At 39.8% G+C, this 22,376-nt stretch overlaps 5 protein-coding genes across 5 annotated transcripts; all 5 read left to right on the top strand.

Moving 5' to 3' along the window:
* Nucleotides 1–318: 318 nt before the first annotated feature.
* On the top strand, nt 319–5,053 carry LOC135347961 (activin receptor type-1B-like). Its single transcript, XM_064546120.1, has 7 exons — nt 319–599; nt 961–1,180; nt 1,541–1,683; nt 2,087–2,234; nt 3,273–3,400; nt 3,545–3,655; nt 4,892–5,053. Exons 1-5 carry the CDS (start codon nt 390–392, stop codon nt 3,287–3,289), a joined length of 738 nt encoding a protein of 245 aa, XP_064402190.1. The 5' UTR covers nt 319–389; the 3' UTR covers nt 3,290–3,400; nt 3,545–3,655; nt 4,892–5,053.
* Nucleotides 5,054–6,753: 1,700 nt separating this feature from the next.
* Nucleotides 6,754–8,795, top strand: LOC135347960 (dnaJ homolog subfamily C member 1-like). The gene is made up of 4 exons (XM_064546118.1): nt 6,754–6,815; nt 7,121–7,634; nt 7,785–7,911; nt 8,586–8,795. Exons 1-4 carry the CDS (start codon nt 6,788–6,790, stop codon nt 8,655–8,657), a joined length of 741 nt encoding a protein of 246 aa, XP_064402188.1. The 5' UTR covers nt 6,754–6,787; the 3' UTR covers nt 8,658–8,795.
* A 1,645-nt stretch (nt 8,796–10,440) lies between these two features.
* Nucleotides 10,441–13,604, top strand: LOC135347933 (activin receptor type-1B-like). Its single transcript, XM_064546072.1, has 7 exons — nt 10,441–10,947; nt 11,304–11,523; nt 11,887–12,029; nt 12,441–12,588; nt 12,880–13,007; nt 13,152–13,262; nt 13,434–13,604. Exons 1-7 carry the CDS (start codon nt 10,663–10,665, stop codon nt 13,518–13,520), a joined length of 1,122 nt encoding a protein of 373 aa, XP_064402142.1. The 5' UTR covers nt 10,441–10,662; the 3' UTR covers nt 13,521–13,604.
* Nucleotides 13,605–13,837: 233 nt separating this feature from the next.
* LOC135347984 (dnaJ homolog subfamily C member 1-like) lies at nt 13,838–17,365 on the top strand. The gene is made up of 4 exons (XM_064546161.1): nt 13,838–13,906; nt 15,679–16,195; nt 16,346–16,472; nt 17,156–17,365. The coding sequence occupies exons 2-4, from the start codon at nt 15,963–15,965 to the stop codon at nt 17,225–17,227; spliced, it is 432 nt and encodes a 143-aa protein (XP_064402231.1). The 5' UTR covers nt 13,838–13,906; nt 15,679–15,962; the 3' UTR covers nt 17,228–17,365.
* A 1,634-nt stretch (nt 17,366–18,999) lies between these two features.
* LOC135347934 (activin receptor type-1B-like) lies at nt 19,000–22,318 on the top strand. The gene is made up of 7 exons (XM_064546073.1): nt 19,000–19,503; nt 19,873–20,092; nt 20,454–20,596; nt 21,030–21,177; nt 21,460–21,587; nt 21,732–21,842; nt 22,014–22,318. Exons 1-7 carry the CDS (start codon nt 19,219–19,221, stop codon nt 22,098–22,100), a joined length of 1,122 nt encoding a protein of 373 aa, XP_064402143.1. The 5' UTR covers nt 19,000–19,218; the 3' UTR covers nt 22,101–22,318.
* Nucleotides 22,319–22,376: the final 58 nt, after the last annotated feature.

Genomic DNA, 22,376 nt, shown 5'->3' on the forward strand with positions numbered 1-22,376 from the left:
TATATCCTTCACGCATGCATGTATGTTTGCATGTATATTGGCCGGTGCCTAAATTCATTTTGTGTCTAACCAAAATTTATTTTTTTCAGCACTTATCTTGTCACTCGGGAGAACACTGTGTTCCATATGCTAATAACTGTATACTGGAATTGGTTTCTCCTTTCGAGGACGAGGACAGAAATTTAGAGTATTCTTGTTGCTGCAATGCCACATTGTGCAATCAAGAAAGAACAGATAATGATGAACCTAGAATTATTTTCCCCATCCCTAATGAACCAATTACAACAACAACAACTACAACCGTTACCGTGACGATGGTACAAGGTCTACCGGATGGCACCATTACTGCAATAGTGGTTACTCTTGCAATTATCGCCCTAGTCGTAGTAATGTTTGCTATCGGTGTCATCTTTTTCTGTTGGAAACGATGCAGAAATGATGAATACCTAGTCACTAATGACACTGGCAGACCGTATCCTACATACACAGGGAGTAGACCTAACCTGACAGGGCTGCTGTTGTCTGAAGCAGTACTCGGAGAAGGGAGCGATGGTGTTGTGTATGAGGGAACGTATCAAGAGAATAAGGTTGCCGTGAAGGTGAGTGAGTGACTATACTAATTATATGTACACAGTCGGTATACGGCTGGTGCAGGGCTCAGATTATCGGAGCCATTTGCTATTTCTTGATTTATATATAATTATATAGCAGTTATAGACTGAGTATAATTATGTTACATGTATGCACATAATTAGAGGCTATATAGTTATGTGCTATGTTTGTTAATGTCGTGCATTCTCTCTAATCATACCGTACCCTCGCATTAATAGGCCCGTGCGCAGTCCTCTAATAAGCCTAAACTGCTTCAAGAAAAGGGTGGGCGTATTTTTGCGAGGGTATACAGTATATTGGCAATTTGGTATTTGAATGCGGCATCGAATAATTCCATAATTACTGCAGGTTTTTCGGGAGAATTCCAGAGAGAGATTCTTCAGAGAGGTGGCAGTGTACACATCCTCCAGTGTCGACCACCAGAACATTCTCAAGTTCATCGGACACGATGAGAAAGAGATGAGACTGGTGGTTGCACTGCACACCCGGGGCTCTGTGTACACTGTCATCCAGAGGCAGGTGCTGACATTAGCTGAATTCCAGCTCCTAGGAAAGTCAATATCATGTGGTGAGTACTGTATAGCGGATTATTTTGAGGGTATAAATTTTCGCAGAAATGCCTTTAGAAAGGTTTTCAGGGATTTAGCATGCAATAATAAATTCACGGTTATAAATGTTCACGATATATACATGCTTAATCCGCGAAAACCACAAACATTTATACCCTCGAAATATACCCGCTATTGATATACGGTATAATGTCCTTTTGCCTGGCAATTTTCAAAACAGAATCCCCTTCAAGAAAATTATAATTATGTATAGCTGATATGAAAGTACACGGTAATTTTCTCAGCTATAATCAAAGCGTATAACTCTATATATCTTTACTCTCTATTATAATTTTGGCTATAATTATATACACATGCAGGACTGGGATTTCTTCACAGAAGCAGGCCACCGTGCATAGTGCACGGTGATTTGAAAACTGGGAACATTCTGATGAAACACAACGGAGAAGCTGCTCTGGCAGACTTTGGCCACAGTAGGCAATTTTTTACTGAGGATGTGAAGGTACGTATACTTTCGTAATTGTCTACTTATATATAGCGGGTAAATTTGGCGATTTGGTGAACAAGCTTAAGGTGAGGGTCACCAATGTTTCAGTTTGATACTTAGTCCCATGCAGAAGGTCATGGCAATTCATGCTGCATGCATCGTCAAACCAACTACCTCATTCACTAAAATTAGTATTAGGCTCACAAATGTACCCGCTATATATTGTCTGGGAATTTCCTATAGCTTGCAATTGTCTCCGACGATTTCCTCAAAAGCCATTCTTTTGACAATTTTCCTGAAATCTGAAGAAGCGAACTTATAAGGATATATAGGGTTCGATCCTTATAAAGTTCGTTTCTTCAAATGTTATTACCTGAAGTACCGCTAAGACTCATACCACTAATAAACCACGATTCAGGAACCAATGACAGCCGGTACACCCATGTATGCCGCACCAGAGCTGATGAAAGTCAGGGTGAATAGCAGGACTGATGCTAAAGCTACTGATTCTTATTCCCTTGGTGTGGTTATATACGAGCTGTTAACCAGAACTCAACGAGATCAAGGTATGAATAAGTGTAATTTATGCGTTTAAGCAAGGAAATAAGTTTATCGCATAAATAATAATTATAGCATTCTGCTTTCCGAGCCGCCACAACTTTTATGCTCACATATATTCTAGCACTATATACAAATATTATAGCTAGGCCCTAGTTTTGGCAGAAACACATCAAGTATAATTATATACATGCAATAATTAACCCGAGGCGCATGGGCGGCCACGGGTTATAGTAGTCGTTTGGTTTGTTTGTTTGTTTGTTTGTGACAGGTGAATCTACTCACCTGGATGTCACAGCACTGCTTTTACAGCACGGATAGCCTTCATACAACAAGTTATTAGTTTTAATAGTGGCAGAATTTGATGTTAAACCTTCGTTGTCAAATAAAAACGAGCAAAAGCTAAGAAGCTTGTGACTGGGTCTGCTTACCTGGATGCTCTAGCACTGCGTTTACAGCATGGGTAGCCTCCACACAACAAGTTAGTACTTCTAATAGTGGCAGCTTTCGGTGTTAAAGCTTCGTTGTCTAATAAAAGCGAGCAAAATGTAGCTTGAACAGAACTTGCACATGCGTTACTTATAACTGAAGTGATCCTGTACCAGGAACAATGGAACAGGGTCACTACAGTAGAAAGCTGTATATACCAGGAACAATGGAACAGGGTCATTAAAGTAGAAATCTTGAATTATAGCTCCTGCTTTTGCGAATCCTACCCATGATATATGCAGGACCTGGAGCCATACTTCTTTGCTGTGATCCTAATCCACAGTGCATATATCTATAGTACCACTACCTGTTCTCAAATGTTTCAGCATGCCTCCATTCTTTATTGCTCCTGAGTTTCTGTGCAAGTCATACATGACAACATCACTATATGCACTGCATTATATCACTCTTCTGGTTTCTTTATAATCATGTCACCAGCCGAGGGTTTGCACTTTAGTGCTCTAGTTATAGAGGTTATAGTACAACTTGATAGGTCGTTTATATTAGTGCAGCAACTTTGATGATGAATTGTACCCTCACCACTCACTCACACACAGAGGAAGTAGAAGCTTAGAAGCAGCCCATGAGTGAGAAATTAGCTGGAATTCAACAGCCTACAATAGACGAGATGAGAAGGCACATTCACAACAACAGTTATAGACCAAATATCCCTAAAAAATTCGATGTGAGTTTCGTTTAATATTTCACTCCCGTAATATATTTTACCTCGATCCTCCGCACTAAAGAAGTACAATTGCAAACTCCACATGATACGTGCTTTTGTTAATGACATATAATTATAGCACTCAAATAATAATATACACCGCAGGTATTTCCTGAGCTAGTCAAACTTGTACAAGACTTGTGGAGTGACGCTGCTGAGACCAGGCCGAAAGCAGAAGCAGCCTACAATGCTTTTATTGAATTTGGGTTGTTAATTGTAAGTTATGGAATTAATAATAGACAAACAGTATAATAAAGTTGATATTTAATAGCTAAACACTCAGATTTTGTGCGACAGTTGTAGTTAAATATCATTATGTATACATACATACTAATTTGGTATATAACATATCAAAACATTTTGTCAAATGAATGTAAAAAATATGTAAAAGTTGTCATCAAACATTTAATCTACAAGTATACAAATGCAGTAAAAAGTGAGACAAAAACACACAATTTGTACTTCAAACACTAAAAAAGAAAGAATTTTACCTAGAAATAATTTTAGTTTGCTCTCTATTGTATAATCTAGCTATTACTCTTTCCAATGATACCTCACATGCAGTTTCTACATGAGCTGCATACAGTGTTTTTCAGGTTTGAAATATAACAGTGATGACAGTTTTACCATTGAATTGCAGTGACTGGAAAGGGACTGTCCCATACTTTACATCATAAATTTTTGTGGGAAGGGTATTTACCTTTAGTTCGGTGCTAGGCAGCACAAGTAATTCCTAAGGATTCATATGAATGTGGGTTGCCTAGTTTCCTGTTAGTGTTAAGCAGCGTTAATTTTGCATAAGTGCATGTAAAGTAGAGCTAGCTTAAGTTTATTGTGCCAGCTAGACTACTGTATACCTACTGAGGATGACAGATCAGCCCAAGTAACAGCCAAGGTATACTACTGTAACATAGAGCTGATGTCAAGTTTCCAAGACAAGCAAGGCAAAGCAAAGACAGTGCCCAGGAACTGAAGAAAGCCCCTGAAAAACTCTCTCCTGGTGGGATTTACCGACACTGACGATCCATCAAGAGATAGTTAACATATATATATCGGATATGATGATGAGTAGAGTAATTATGAATGGAGAGAATAGCTGGTAGACTTGATGGACTGGATGAAAGTCCGAACAGTGACACTGATAACTGATTACAGACTTAGTGTATTCTCTTTTTCATTGTATTTTGAGTTAGGAACCAAGATTAAAGTATAATCTGGTCTGCAGAAGAAAGGTACAGATGCTAACTTGAATCTATGCTACCTTGTTTGCTGATTACACTGCAGTACTTTTATTATTTATTATGAAGAGGAAATGACAAATATGACAAGTTATGACACGAAAACGTCACAATTATTGAGTGGGCGATAACAATTTTAATTTGACATTTCACATTGCAATGTTTTGATATGAATGGAGCTACATACTAATGTCTCTATGACTCTTGTTTGCAGGCATCTCGCAGTCTAGCCTCGACCTCGTGCACAGATGAACATCTATCCCACCAACCCTCCCTAGAGACTGCAGAGACTGCATTTTAACTATATATACTGTCTTAGGTCTATACCTTGTGAGTTAACACTGGCCATGGTTACCTTGTTGAAGAACCTAGCTGTATAATTATATTGTCTAGTATTTATTGTCAGTAGAACTGTACAGTTTTGTTTTGTCAGTAGAACCTGTGCAGTTTCAATTATATTGTCTAGTATTTATTGTCAGTAGAAAACCTGTACAGTTTTTGTATAATTATTGTCAGCTAATGTTTATTGTTGGGGATAATGCGCATGCGCCACAAAGGCTTTGCAAAAGGTGGGTGGGGCATTGCAAGTATCATCCTGCCATTGTCTCGTGGTTCGCTATCACTGGAAGCATAGAAAATTTATAGTATCTATGCTAGAAGTATCACAGAGCTAGAGCAGGGTAAGTTGCTTAAATGTGAATTAAATGCACATGTACGTACGTGTACATTTAGTATAAATCTAGACTGAGGCTGGTACACAAAGTTGTTTTTTAGCTTGTACTTAGCTTGTATTGCTACAAGCTATAAACTCTCATAGCTAGCTACCTATAAGCAATGCTATTGTGTACATTAATATATACTCCCTTAGCTATAGGGAAGCTAAGGGATTAATGGTTGAGCCAGTGACAACCTGGCCAGCCAGCCAATTCCATTATTGTGTGGTATTGTGTGGTACGCCCACTTTCCACATCGATACAACATTGACAGCCACTGTATTGTGCATTGTGGTCAACTTTATGTATGCCATAATGGGTATAATTGGGGCGAGCGAAGCGAGTTCCTTTGTGAGTTTCTTACCTAGTGTGCAACGTTGAAATTTGGTCTGTCTGTCTGTGTGTGTTAGGCTCCTTCACTGGCCTTCAAGACGAAAGAAAAGGCCTGCTACTATATAACTGTTTGCGCATGCGCAAAATTATTGGATAATTTTCCCCTAAAATTTCCATACTGCTCAGAAAAATATACTGTACAGACATAGTCATACACAGAGCTATATAGCTAGCTAGCTAGAGACAGAGCTGTAGGTTTGTTGCATAGCTATTTTCATTCTGATTGTAGACTTCACCAAGGTTAGTATTAGATGGGCGTGGCCTGTCCATATAGGCTACTATCAGCTTTCACCCCGTTCAGACGATTGTCATCCACACTGTTGCAGGCTGTGAGTCTTTTGTTAACATAGCAGGCTAAGGGTAGCTATCAGAATGCTATCAGATGGGCTAGAAACCTTCAATCGAATTTTCTCCTTCAATCTACTTCCATTTGTTGTGATGTCATAAAACGTTGTTATCCGTAGCCGCCAGATACCGGTAGATGGTTAGTGCATACACAAGCAGTCGATACCAGGCCCACTTCCCTGATGATAGTGTGGCCTGGTATCGAGGCTATGTGTGTGTGTGTCTGTCATGGACTGGCACGATATTTGTTTTTCGTACTCGAGACCCTTTACCAATTTCTAGCGTGAATTAATGCGCATGGGCACCACTGGCTAGCTACACTAAGCTCTGACAAGACACAGACACTCTTGAGATGACAGGCACACCTAGCCTGCATGTATTGTTGTCTTGTGATAATAAAAACCTTGCTTGGTCCACAATACAATAATATTAACTAACAAGGGGCACTTCCAAACTACTTTTACATTTCTTAACCTCATTATGACATTAACATTTTGACCAATCCAGGCCAGCCAGCCAGCCAGCCAGCCATGCAGCTCAGTCTCAGCTATATGGTCTCAGAGTCACTATAGCTAAATAGAGCGGTGAGGCTGACTGATCACATTAACACGGGTGAACTTGGACAAACCCTTAACTCAACCGCTTTCGCTCGCCCCCCCATGACACCTTGTGTCACTCTAGTTAATAGTTAGTTATGTGCAATGGTACTAAGTAATGATATAACTAAATGGAAATTTCATCTTGGCCTAAAGTGATCACTGTTTTGCTTGCTAACTTTGAGTGGGCCATAAAACAATTGTATATACCACCAGTACAAGTAGGCCTGGTAACATTACAACTAGACACACACACTCACACACACACACACACACACACACACACACACACACACACACTCTCACCCACCCACACACACCCTCACCCACACACCACACACACACACACACACACACACACACACACACACACACACTCACCACACATGCACACAGCCAGTATCCCATACTCAGAATGGAAGGAAGCCATTCACCTCAAGCAACAAGACTCTCAACCCTCCGAACAACAAGATGAAAGTGATAAAGAAAGCGAAGAAGATGACAAAATCGAGGAGAAATCTATTAGGAGACGTTCTGGTCGGAAAACGTATCAAAATCAACTTCGTCAAAATGAAGTGCATCAAAAGGATCAAGCTGACACTGGAGAATCAAATCAAATCAGTGCTACAGATGAAGAGGTGTACGAGTTAGGTAGCTACGAGGATCAGTTGGAGGCAGTAATGAACGACTTAGATGATGACAGTTACAAGACTGCGTCAAAGAAGAGCTCAAAACTCGCCGCCCCACAGAGCAGCGGTAACAAGACACTGGGTAGAAATAGAGAAGGCACAACTGAAGTCGAGACTGTGGAGAATATTGGAGCTGGTCAAAGAGCTAACGGAAAGACCCACAAAAACTCGAAATTTGAACACGAATCACTTGCCACTAATGACTCTGAGGATCAATGCAGGTAACTGCTGGTATTGCATATTTTGTTACTTAATTACATGATCCTTACCAATTACATAAGTCTTTATTTTTGCCCACACAAGTATGCGTAATTCAATTAATCTCCTGCATAATATTTACCGGAGATTTCTCTTTTTTCCCCTGAGGCTAGCTCGTTGCCTAGTGATAACTGGAGCCAGTACCAACAGACTCAACTGGAGTGGGCCCTCTCTCACTATCCAAAGTTCTCTGAGGATCGCTGGGAAAATGTTTCTAGAGCTGTTCCTGGAAAATCAATGGTACGTACTCAAGGAGAAAATAAGCAAAGAGAGAATTCTATTTGAGCTTGAGAGTACATAACCTTAAAATTGTTGTTGTGCTATTTTTGAATGTATGCTACTTTGTAATAATTATGATGTTGAGTTCTGGCAGCCACACAAAACAGAGCGTCAACAAATTTGCAAACAATAATTGTGTTGTACAATGGAACAAAGTTTTAGCCATTATACAGAGGTGGCTTTTGTTGAGGTTTTTTTCTACACAAACTGTTCATTAGGGATAGGGACCTGGCCTCACAGTTGGCGTAGCCAGGATTTTGGGAAGGGCAGGGCTCAAATTGGTTTAGCATAGGCGCAGACTTTCATTGTAGTTTCTCTAAAAAAAGGTCATCACTTTTCCTCAGCAAGCATGCGCACATCGGATAGCCCTGCCCACATTTCAATTACATGACATCATTCTAGTAACTATGCATGCAGTAGAGCAGAATAGATTGACAGATCACGGTAATTCAAGCTAAGTTGAAATTGATGGAGCACAAAAGGGGGGGGGGCTCTAGCCCCATCAGCCCCCCTCTGCCTACGCCACTGGGTGGGCCATTTAGAGTTGTTCTACTGTATTAGCCATGTGTACAGTTTTTTGAGCCAGTCTTATACAAATCTGTTTGATTACTATGTTGTATTGTTTCACTGTGCAGGATGAGTGTGTCAAGAGATGTAAGGAGTTGTTCGAAGCTGTCAGGAAGAGAAAAGTAGACACTGGCAGATAGCTTAGTTCACAGCAAACACACTCTTATTCATAATTCCATAATTATTTTATTAGGCAAACAGATTTGTAATTTTTGTGTTGAATTCAGTGACACATAATTATCTCAAACCTCATAATTAAAAATTGTCAATGTTAACAATTAGCAAAAATTTGGTCTACCTGCCCTGAATAAGTAGCAGTTAAGCCGCCCTCGAAAGTTACCTGTGATTGAATGCTGCAGCAGCTCAGCTCAGATCAGAAGGACACTGGAGATATTCAAGAGTTGCATTTGTTCTGAGTCTGCACACTGCACCATGGCCAGTTGGAGAGAGACCAGGTGCATAAAATATTGCAGAGAATTGCAGCTGCATTCTAGCTCAGTGTTTGTATAGCTATCAGTCTGATAATGCATGTGTGAGTGATAGGTATAATTATTCATAGCCTCATAAATTAACAATAGCTAAGTTTGTGTTTTTATGCTGCAATTGCTCTTCAGACTACTTTTTCACATTGTATTTTTGAATTTAAAGTGCTGACATTGCACAGCAGGGGTGCAAGTGTGAGATTTTGAATGTCAATAGTATAGTAGATGAGCCCAACCTATTGGTCATACAAAACCACAAGTTGTAAAAATTGCTCATGCATGGGTAGGAATGCAACAGCTCACATCCTGTTACTCTCTAGAGATTCAGGCATGCATATCATATATCGCATGGGGAGGTCAGGTTTTTGTGTATGCATGGGGAAATTTCGTGGAGGTTAGCTTGCCCACGAAAATTATCCGCTATACATGTATAGAAATGGGGCAACGCCTAACTTGAGCCCTGAGCCTAACCAACCATCCATTAATTTTGCAGCATGCATAATTACGTCATGCTTCGATGTTATGCACCTATACTTACCCTTACATGAAATAATTAATTTCATGCATGTGCAATATCATTGCCTAACTCATGCACTACAGTAAATGTTAATTGATGTACTCCCTTTTCATTCTGCAGCTTTCTCATATTGCTACTCACTTCAGTGTGCATGACAATGCCCTCAAACTCATCAACGCAACCTGGTAAAACCTGCAAGTTGTTTTTGTAAACCTTAATTTGATGTGACTCTTGCATATAGGGAACAATGTTTTGGCCTTTATACACAGAGGGTGCCTTTGTTGAGAGGTTGTTTTGTACACAAACTGTTCATTTGGGACCTGAGTGCCTGATGGCCGTTATATAGCAACTGGCTTTTATTCGGAGGTGGTTGTTAACAGAGGTTCCACTGTATATTAATTAAAAGGTCACTATAAATTATACTTTGGACCCGCATGCACAGTTAAAAGCCTTTTTTTAAGACAAAATTAATGTCCACACTGACAGTGACTTGCCTCATGCCCGCAGCCACTACAAGCATATATAGCTTCAATCCTTCACAGATTTTTACCCTTCGAATTGAAAGTGGGCGTGGGGACGAGGCTATCATTTACATGTGCACTAGCTGATTCACAAACTGCAATAATTTATAGGTACAAAACTGTAGTATAGACATGTATGGTCCAATTGCAGTTCCTCTTCCTGGACTACTTTGTGAGGTGACGGGTGAGATCCCCTTCGCTGTCTGCGAACCTACAGTATTTCCAGATCCAGTGTGTCATGCGGTCTACCGATATAATGGCACAACATTCACACCATCAGTAAGATAATTAATTATAAACATGTATATCCTTCACGCATGCTTGCATGTTTGCATGTATATTGGCCTGTGCCTAAATTCATTTTGTGTCTAACCAAAATTTAACGGATTATTTTTTTCAGCACTTATCTTGTCACTCGGGAGAACACTGTGTTCCATATACTAATAACTGTATACTGGAATTGGTTTCTCCTTTCGAGGACGAGGACGGAAATTTAGAGTATTCTTGTTGTTGCAATGCCACATTGTGCAATCAAGAAAGAACAGATGATGATGAACCTAGAATTATTTTCCCCATCCCTAATGAACCAATTACAACAACAACAACTACAACCGTTACCGTGACGATGGTACAAGGTCTACCGGATGGCACCATTACTGCAATAGTGGTTACTCTTGCAATTATCGCCCTAGTCGTAGTAATGTTTGCTATCGGTGTCATCTTTTTCTGTTGGAAACGGTGCAGAAATGATGAATACCTAGTCACTAATGACACTGGCAGACCGTATCCTACATACACAGGGAGTAGACCTAACCTGACAGGGCTGCTGTTGTCTGAAGCAGTACTAGGAGAAGGGAGCGATGGTGTTGTGTATGAGGGAACGTATCAAGAGAATAAGGTCGCCGTGAAGGTGAGTGAGTGACTATACTAATTATATGTACACAGTCGGTACGGGTGGTGCAGGGCTCAGATTATCGGAGCCATTTGCTATTTCTTGATTTATATATATATATATGTAGTAGTTATAGACTGAGTATAATTATGTTACATGTATGCACATAATTAGAGGCTATATAGTTATGTGCTATGTTTGTTAATGTCGTGTAATCATACCGTACCCTCACATTAATAGGCCCGTGCACAGTCCTCTAATAAGCCTAAACTGCTTCCAGAAAAGGGTGCATGGGCGTATTTTAGCGAGGGTATACAGTATATTGGCAATTTGGTATTTGAATGCGGCATCGAATAATTCCATAATTACTGCAGGTTTTTCGGGAGAATTCCAGAGAGAGATTCTTCAGAGAGGTGGCAGTGTACACATCCTCCAGTGTCGACCACCAGAACATTCTCAAGTTCATCGGACACGATGAGAAAGAGATGAGACTGGTGGTTGCACTGCACACCCGGGGCTCTGTGTACACTGTCATCCAGAGGCAGGTGCTGACGTTAGCTGAATTCCAGCTCCTAGGAAAGTCAATATCATGTGGTGAGTACCGTATAGCGGATTATTTCGAGGGTATAAATTTTTGCAGAAATGCCTTTAGAAAGGTTTTCAGGGATTTAGCATGCATGCAATAATAAATTCACGGTTATAAATGTTCGCGATATATACATGCTTAATCTGCGAAAACCACAAACATTTATACCCTCGAAATATACCCGCTATTGATATACGGTATATGTCCTTTTGCCTGGCAATTTTCAAAACAGAATCCCCTTCAAGAAAATTATAATTATGTATAGCTGATAGGAAAGTACACGGTAATTTTCTCAGCTATAATCAAAGCGTATAACTCTATATATCTTTACTCTCTATTATAACTTTGGCTATAATTATATACACATGCAGGACTGGGATTTCTTCACAGAAGCAGGCCACCGTGCATAGTGCACGGTGATTTGAAAACTGGGAACATTCTGATGAAACACAATGGAGAAGCTGCTCTGGCAGACTTTGGCCACAGTAGGCAATTTTTTACTGAGGATGTGAAGGTACGTATACTTTCGTAATTGTCTACTTATATATAGCGAGTAAATTTGGCGATTTGGTGAACAAGCTTAAGGTGAGGGTCACCAATGTTTCAGTTTGATACTTAGTCCCATGCAGAAGGTCATGGCAATCATGCTGCATGCATCGTCAAACCAACTAACTTCGTTGCCTCATTCACTAAAATTAGTATTAGGCTCACAAATGTACCCGCTATATGTTATCTGGGAATTTCCTATAGCTTGCAATTGTCTCCGACGATTTCCTCAAAAGCCATTCTTTTGACAATTTTCCTGAAATCTGAAGAAACGAACTTATAAGGATATATAGGGTTCGATCCTTATAAAGTTCGTTTCTTCAAATGTTATTACCTGAAGTGCCACTAAGACTCATACCACTAATAAACCACGATTCAGGAACCAATGACAGCCGGTACACCCATGTATGCCGCACCAGAGCTGATGAAAGTCAGGGTGAATAGTAGGACTGATGCTAAAGCTACTGATTCTTATTCCCTTGGTGTGGTTATATACGAGCTGTTAACCAGAACTCAACGAGATCAAGGTATGAATAAGTGTAATTTATGCGTTTAAGCAAGGAAATAAGTTTATCGCATAAATAATAATTATAGCATTCTGCTTTCCGAGCCGCCACAACTTTTATGCTCACATAAATAATTATATTCTAGCACTATATACAAATATTATAGCTAGGCCCTAGTTTTGGCAGAAACACATCAAGTATAATTATATACATGCAATAATTATAGAGGTTATAGTACAACTTGATAGGTCGTTTATATTAGTGCAGCAACTTTGATGATGAATTGTACCCTCACCACTCACTCACACACAGAGGAAGTGGAAGCGTACCGGCAACCGATGAGTGAGAAATTAGATGGAATTCAACAGCCTACAATAGATGAGATGAGAAGGCACATTCACAACAACAGTTATAGACCAAATATCCCTAAAAAATTCGATGTGAGTTTCGTTTAATATTTCACTCCCGTAATATATTTTACCTCGATCCTCCGCACTAAAGAAGTACAATTGCAAACTCCACATGATACGTACTTTTGTTAATGACATATAATTATAGCACTCAAATAATAATATACACCGCAGGTATTTCCTGAGCTAGTCAAACTTGTACAAGACTTGTGGAGTGACGCTGCTGAGACCAGGCCGAAAGCAGAAGCAGCCTACAATGCTTTTATTGAATTTGGGTTGTTAATTGTAAGTTATGGAATTAATAATAGACAAACAGTATAATAAAGTTGGTATTTAATAGCTAAACACTCAGATTTTGTGCGAAAGTTGTAGTTAAATATCATTATGTATACATACATACTAATTTGGTATATAAATGGAGCTACATACTAACGTCTCTATGACTCTTGTTTGCAGGCATCTCGCAGTCTAGCCTCGACCTCGTGCACAGATGAACATCTATCCCACCAATCCTCCCTAGAGACTGCAGAGACTGCATTTTAACTATATATACTGTCTTAGGTCTATACCTTGTGAGTTAACACTGGCCATGGTTACCTTGTTGAAGAACCTAGCTGTATAATTATATTGTCTAGTATTTATTGTCAGTAGAACTGTACAGTTTTGTTTTGTCAGTAGAACCTGTGCAGTTTCAATTATTGTCTAGTATTTATTGTCAGTAGAAAACCTGTACAGTTTTTGTTTTAATTGTCAGCTAATGTTTATTGTTGGGGATAATGCGCATGCGCCACAAAGGCTTTGCAAAAGGTGGGTGGGGCATTGCAAGTATCATCCTGCCATTTTAATAGGGGTCCCTCGTGGTTCGCTATCACAGATAGTAACTATAATTTATAGTATCTATGCTAGAAGTATCACAGAGCTAGAGCAGGGTAAGTTGCTTAAATGTGAATTAAATGCACATGTACGTACGTGTACATTTAGTATAAATCTAGACTGAGGCTGGTACACAAAGTTGTTTTTTAGCTTGTACTTAGCTTGTATTGCTACAAGCTATAAACTCTCATAACTAGCTACCTATAAGCAATGCTATTGTGTACATTAATATATACTCCCTTAGCTATAGGGAAGCTAAGGGATTAATGGTTGAACCAGTGACAACCTGGCCAGCCAGCCAATTCCATTATTGTGTGGTATTGTGTGGTACGCCCACTTTCCACATCGATACAACATTGACAGCCACTGTATTGTGCATTGTGGTCAACTTTATGTATGCCATAATGGGTATAATTGGGGCGAGCGAAGCGAGTTCCTTTGTGAGTTTCTTACCTAGTGTGCAACGTTGAAATTTGGTCTGTCTGTCTGTGTGTGTTAGGCTCCTTCACTGGCCTTCAAGACGAAAGAAAAGGCCTGCTACTATATAACTGTTTGCGCATGCGCAAAATTATTGGATAATTTTCCCCTAAAATTTCCATACTGCTCAGAAAAATATACTGTACAGACATAGTCATACACAGAGCTATATAGCTAGCTAGCTAGAGACAGAGCTGTAGGTTTGTTGCATAGCTATTTTCATTTTGATTGTAGACTTCACCAAGGTTAGTATTAGATGGGCGTGGCCTGTCCATATAGGCTACTATCAGCTTTCACCCCGTTCAGACGATTGTCATCCACACTGTTGCAGGCTGTGAGTCTTTTGTTAACATAGCAGGCTAAGGGTAGCTATCAGAATGCTATCAGATGGGCTAGAAACCTTCAATCGAATTTTCTCCTTCAATCTACTTCCATTTGTTGTGATGTCATAAAACGTTGTTATCCGTAGCCGCCAGATACCGGTAGATGGTTAGTGCATACACAAGCAGTCGATACCAGGCCCACTTCCCTGATGATAGTGTGGCCTGGTATCGAGGCTATGTGTGTGTGTGTCTGTCATGGACTGGCACGATATTTGTTTTTCGTACTCGAGACCCTTTACCAATTTCTAGCGTGAATTAATGCGCATGGGCACCACTGGCTAGCTACACTAAGCTCTGACAAGACACAGACACTCTTGAGATGACAGGCACACCTAGCCTGCATGTATTGTTGTCTTGTGATAATAAAAACCTTGCTTGGTCCACAATACAATAATATTAACTAACAAGGGGCACTTCCAAACTACTTTTACATTTCTTAACCTCATTATGACATTAACATTTTGACCAATCCAGGCCAGCCAGCCAGCCAGCCAGCCATGCAGCTCAGTCTCAGCTATATGGTCTCAGAGTCACTATAGCTAAATAGAGCGGTGAGGCTGACTGATCACATTAACACGGGTGAACTTGGACAAACCCTTAACTCAACCGCTTTCGCTCGCCCCATGACACCTTGTGTCACTCTAGTTAATAGTTAGTTATGTGCAATGGTACTAAGTAATGATATAACTAAATGGAAATTTCATCTTGGCCTAAAGTGATCACTGTTTTGCTTGCTAACTTTGAGTGGGCCATAAAACAATTGTATATACCACCAGTACAAGTAGGCCTGGTAACATTACAACTAGACACACACACACACACACACACACACACACACACACACACACACACACACACACACAACACACACACACACACACACACACACACACACACACACACACACTCACACACACACACCACACACACACACACACACACACACACACACACACACATGCACACAGCCAGTATCCCATACTCAGAATGGAAGGAAGCCATTCACCTCAAGCAACAAGAGTCTCAACCCTCCGAACAACAAGATGAAAGTAATAAAGAAAGCGAAGAAGATGACAAAATCGAGGAGAAATCTATTAGGAGACGTTCTGGTCGGAAAACGTATCAAAATCAACTTCGTCAAAATGAAGTGCATCAAAAGGATCAAGCTGACACCGGAGAATCAAATAAAATCAGTGCTACAGATGAAGAGGGGTACGAGTCAGGTAGCTACGAGGATCAGTTGGAGGCAGTAATGAGCGACTTAGATGATGACAGTTACAAGACTGCGTCAAAGAAGAGCTCAAAACTCGCCGTCCCACAGAGCAGCGGTAACAAGACACTGGGTAGAAATAGAGAAGGCACAACTGAAGTCGAGACTGTGGAGAATATTGGAGCTGGTCAAAGAGCTAACGGAAAGACCCACAAAAACTCGAAATTGGAATACGAATCACTAATTGCCACTAATGAGTCTGAGGATCAATGCAGGTAACTGCTGGTATTGCATATTTTGTTACTTAATTACATGATCCTTACCAATTACATAAGTCTTTATTTTTGCCCACACAAGTATGCGTAATTCAATTAATCTCCTGCATAATATTTACCGGAGATTTCTCTTTTTTCCCCTGAGGCTAGCTCGTTGCCTAGTGATAACTGGAGCCAGTACCAACAGACTCAACTGGAGTGGGCCCTCTCTCACTATCCAAAGTTCTCTGAGGATCGCTGGGAAAATGTTTCTAAAGCTGTTCCTGGAAAATCAATGGTACGTACTCAAGGAGAAAATAAGCAAAGAGAGAATTCTATTTGAGCTTGAGAGTACATGTATATAACCTTAAAATTGTTGTTGTGCTATTTTTGCATGTGTATGCTACTTTGTAATAATTATGATGTTGAGTTCTGGCAGCCACACAAAACAGAGCTTCAACAAATTTGCAAACAATAATTGTGTTGTACAATGGAACAAAGTTTTAGCCATTATACAGACGTGGCTTTTGTTGAGGTTTTTTTCTACACAAACTATTCATTAGGGATAGGGACCTGGCCTCACAGTTGGCGTAGCCAGGATTTTGGGAAGGGCAGGGCTCAAATTGGTTTAGCATAGGCGCAGACTTTCATTGTAGTTTCTCTAAAAAAAGGTCATCACTTTTCCTCAGCAAGCATGCGCACATCGGATAGCCCTGCCTACATTTAAATTACATGACATCATTCTAGTAACTATGCATGCAGTAGAGCAGAATAGATTGACAGATCACGGTAATTCAAGCTAAGTTGAAATTGATGGAGCACAAAAGGGGGGGGGGGCTCTAGCCCCATCAGCCCCCCTCTGCCTACGCCACTGGGTGGGCCATTTAGAGTTGTTCTACTGTATTAGCCATGTGTACAGTTTTTTGAGCCAGTCTTATACAAATCTGTTTGATTACTATGTTGTATTGTTTCACTGTGCAGGATGAGTGTGTCAAGAGATGTAAGGAGTTGTTCGAAGCTGTCAGGAAGAGAAAAGTAGACACTGGCAGATAGCTTAGTTCACAGCAAACACACTCTTATTCATAATTCCATAATTATTTTATTAGGCAAACAGATTTGTAATTTTTGTGTTGAATTCAGTGACACATAATTATCTCAAACCTCATAATTAAAAATTGTCAATGTTAACAATTAGCAAAAATTTGGTCTACCTGCCCTGAATAAGTAGCAGTTAAGCCGCCCTCGAAAGTTACCTGTGATTGAATGCTGCAGCAGCTCAGCTCAGATCAGGACACTGGAGATATTCAAGAGTTGCATTTGTTCTGAGTCTGCACACTGCACCATGGCCAGTTGGAGAGAGACCAGGTGCATAAAATATTGCAGAGAATTGCAGCTGCATTCTAGCTCAGTGTTTGTATAGCTATCAGTCTGATAATGCATGTGCATGTGTGAGTGATAGGTATAATTATTCATAGCCTCATAAATTAACAATAGCTAAGTTTGTGTTTTTATGCTGCAATTGCTCTTCAGACTACTTTTTCACATTGTATTTTTGAATTTAAAGTGCTGACATTGCACAGCAGGGGTGCAAGTGTGAGATTTTGAATGTCAATAGTATAGTAGATGAGCCCAACCTATTGGTCATACAAAACCACAAGTTGTAAAAATTGCTCATGCATGGGTAGGAATGCAACAGCTCACATCCTGTTACTCTCTAGAGATCAAGGCATATCATATATCGCATGGGGAGGTCAGGTTTTTGTGTATGCATGGGAAAATTTCGTGGAGGTTAGCTTGCCCACGAAAATTATCCGCTATACATGTATAGAAATGGGGCAACGCCTAACTTGAGCCCTGAGCCTAACCATCCATTAATTTTGCAGCATGCATAATTACGTCATGCTTCGATGTTATGCACCTATACTTACCCTTACATGAAATAATTAATTTCATGCATGTGCAATATCATTGCCTAACTCATGCACTACAGTAAATGTTAATTGATGTACTCCCTTTTCATTCTGCAGCTTTCTCATATTGCTACTCACTTCAGTGTGCATGACAATGCCCTCAAACTCATCAACGCAACCTGGTAAAACCCGCAAGTTGTTTTTATAAACCTTAATTTGATGTGACTCTTGCATAGGGAACATGCAATGTTTTGGCCTTTATACACAGAGGGGTGCCTTTGTTGAGAGGTTGTTTTGTACACAAACTGTTCATTTGGGACCTGGCCGTTATATAGCAACTGGCCTTTATTCGGAGGTGGTTGTTAACAGAGGTTCCACTGCATGCATGTATATTAATTAAAAGGTCACTATAAATTATACTTTGGACCCGCATGCACAGTTAAAAGCCTTTTTTTAAGTTATGTCCACACTGACAGTGACTTGCCTCATGCCCGCAGCCACTACAAGCATATATAGCTTCAATCCTTCACAGATTTTTACCCTTCGAATTGAAGGTGGGCGTGGGGACGAGGCTATCATTTACATGTGCACTAGCTGATTCACAAACTGCAATAATTTATAGGTACAAAACTGTAGTATAAACATGTATGGTCCAATTGCAGTTCCTCTTCCTGGACTACTTTGTGAGGTGACGGGTGAGATCCCCTTCGCTGTCTGCGAACCTACAGTATTTCCAGATCCAGTGTGTCATGCGGTCTACCGATATAATGGCACAACATTCACACCATCAGTAAGATAAATAATTATAAACATATATCCTTCACGCATGCTTGCATGTTTGCATGTATATTGGCCGGTGCCTAAATTCATTTTGTGTCTAACCAAAATTTAACGGATTATTTTTTTCAGCACTTATCTTGTCACTCGGGAGAACACTGTGTTCCATATACTAATAACTGTATACTGGAATTGGTTTCTCCTTTCGAGGACGAGGACGGAAATTTAGAGTATTCTTGTTGCTGCAATGCCACATTGTGCAATCAAGAAAGAACAGATGATGATGAACCTAGAATTATTTTCCCCATCCCTAATGAACCAATTACAACAACAACAACTACAACCGTTACCGTGACGATGGTACAAGGTCTACCGGATGGCACCATTACTGCAATAGTGGTTACTCCTGCAATTATCGCCCTAGTCGTAGTAATGTTTGCTATCGGTGTCATCTTTTTCTGTTGGAAACGGTGCAGAAATGATGAATACCTAGTCACTAATGACACTGGCAGACCGTATCCTACATACACAGGGAGTAGACCTAACCTGACAGGGCTGCTGTTGTCTGAAGCAGTACTAGGAGAAGGGAGCGATGGTGTTGTGTATGAGGGAACGTATCAAGAGAATAAGGTTGCCGTGAAGGTGAGTGAGTGACTATAATAATTATATGTACACAGTCGGTACGGGTGGTGCAGGGCTCAGATTATCGGAGCCATTTAATTTGCTATTTCTTAATTTATATATATATATATATAATAGTAGTTATAGACTGAGTATAATTATGTTACATGTATGCACATAATTAGAGGCTATATAGTTATGTGCTATGTTTGTTAATGTCGTGCATTCTCTCTAATCATACCGTACCCTCGCATTAATAGGCCCGTGCGCAGTCCTCTAATAAGCCTAAACTGCTTCAAGAAAAGGGTGGGCGTATTTTTGCGAGGGTATACAGTATATTGGCAATTTGGTATTTGAATGCGGCATCGAATAATTCCATAATTACTGCAGGTTTTTCGGGAGAATTCCAGAGAGAGATTCTTCAGAGAGGTGGCAGTGTACACATCCTCCAGTGTCGACCACCAGAACATTCTCAAGTTCATCGGACACGATGAGAAAGAGATGAGACTGGTGGTTGCACTGCACACCCGGGGCTCTGTGTACACTGTCATCCAGAGGCAGGTGCTGACATTAGCTGAATTCCAGCTCCTAGGAAAGTCAATATCATGTGGTGAGTACCGTATAGCGGATTATTTCGAGGGTATAAATTTTCGCAGAAATGCCTTTAGAAAGGTTTTCAGGGATTTAGCATGCATGCAATAATAAATTCACGGTTATAAATGTTCGCGATATATACATGCTTAATCCGCGAAAACCACAAACATTTATACCCTCGAAATATACCCGCTATTGATATACGGTATATGTCCTTTTGCCTGGCAATTTTCAAAACAGAATCCCCTTCAAGAAAATTATAATTATGTATAGCTGATATGAAAGTACACGGTAATTTTCTCAGCTATAATCAAAGCGTATAACTCTATATATCTTTACTCTATTATAACTTTGGTTATAATTATATACACATGCAGGACTGGGATTCCTGCACAGAAGCAGGCCACCGTGCATAGTGCACGGTGATTTAAAAACTGCGAACATTCTGATTAAACAGAACGGAGAAGCTGCTCTGGCAGACTTTGGCCACAGTAGGCAATTTTTTACTGAGGATGTGAAGGTACGTATACTTTCTTAAAATGTAATTGTCTATAATTATAGTATAATTATATATAGTGGGTAAATTTTGCGATTTGGTGGAACAAGCTTAAGTGAGCGTCGCCAATGTTTTAGTTTGATACTTATAGTCCCATGCAGAAGGTCATGGCAATCATGCTGCATGCATCGTCAAACCAACTAACTTCGTTGCCTCATTCACTAAAATTAGTATTAGGCTCACAAATGTACCCGCTATATGTTATCTGGGAATTTCCTATAGCTTGCAATTGTCTCCGACGATTTCCTCAAAAGCCATTCTTTTGACAATTTTCCTGAAATCTGAAGAAGTGAACTTATAAGGATATATAGGGTTCGATCCTTATAAAGTTCGTTTCTTCAAATGTTATTACCTGAAGTGCCGCTAAGACTCATACCACTAATAAACCACGATTCAGGAACCAATGACAGCCGGTACACCCATGTATGCCGCACCAGAGCTGATGAAAGTCAGGGTGAATAGCAGGACTGATGCTAAAGCTACTGATTCTTATTCCCTTGGTGTGGTTATATACGAGCTGTTAACCAGAACTCAACGAGATCAAGGTATGAATAAGTGTAATTTATGCGTTTAAGCAAGGAAATAAGTTTATCGCATAAATAATAATTATAGCATTCTGCTTTCCGAGCCGCCACAACTTTTATGCTCACATATATTCTAGCACTATATACAAATATTATAGCTAGGCCCTAGTTTTGGCAGAAACACATCAAGTATAATTATATACATGCAATAATTATAGAGGTTATAGTACAACTTGATAGGTCGTTTATATTAGTGCAGCAACTTTGATGATGAATTGTCCCTCACCACTCACACACACACAGAGGAAGTAGAAGCGTACCGGCAACCGATGAGTGAGAAATTAGCTGGAATTCAACAGCCTACAATAGACGAGATGAGAAGGCACATTCACAACAACAGTTATAGACCAAATATCCCTAAAAAATTCGATGTGAGTTTCGTTTAATATTTCACTCCCGTAATATATTTTACCTCGATCCTCCGCACTAAAGAAGTACAATTGCAAACTCCACATGATACGTGCTTTTGTTAATGACATATAATTATAGCACTCAAATAATAATATACACCGCAGGTATTTCCTGAGCTAGTCAAACTTGTACAAGACTTGTGGAGTGACGCTGCTGAGACCAGGCCGAAAGCAGAAGCAGCCTACAATGCTTTTATTGAATTTGGGTTGTTAATTGTAAGTTATGGAATTAATAATAGACAAACAGTATAATAAAGTTGGTATTTAATAGCTAAACACTCAGATTTTGTGCGAAAGTTGTAGTTAAATATCATTATGTATACATACATACTAATTTGGTATATAAATGGAGCTACATACTAACGTCTCTATGACTCTTGTTTGCAGGCATCTCGCAGTCTAGCCTCGACCTCGTGCACAGATGAACATCTATCCCACCAATCCTCCCTAGAGACTGCAGAGACTGCATTTTAACTATATATACTGTCTTAGGTCTATACCTTGTGAGTTAACACTGGCCTGGCCATGGTTAACTTGTTAAAGAACCTAGCTGTATAATTATATTGTCTAGTATTTATTGTAAGTAGAACTGTACAGTTTTGTTTTGTCAGTAGAACCTGTGCAGTTTCAATTATTGTCTAGTATTTATTGTCAGTAGAAAACCTGTACAGTTTTTGTTTTAATAATAATTATTGTCAGCTAATGTTTATTGTTGGGGATAATGCGCATGCGCCACAAAGGCTTTGCAAA

This window comes from Halichondria panicea, chromosome 14 (assembly GCF_963675165.1).
Source record: "Halichondria panicea chromosome 14, odHalPani1.1, whole genome shotgun sequence".
NCBI classification, from domain to species: domain Eukaryota; kingdom Metazoa; phylum Porifera; class Demospongiae; order Suberitida; family Halichondriidae; genus Halichondria; species Halichondria panicea.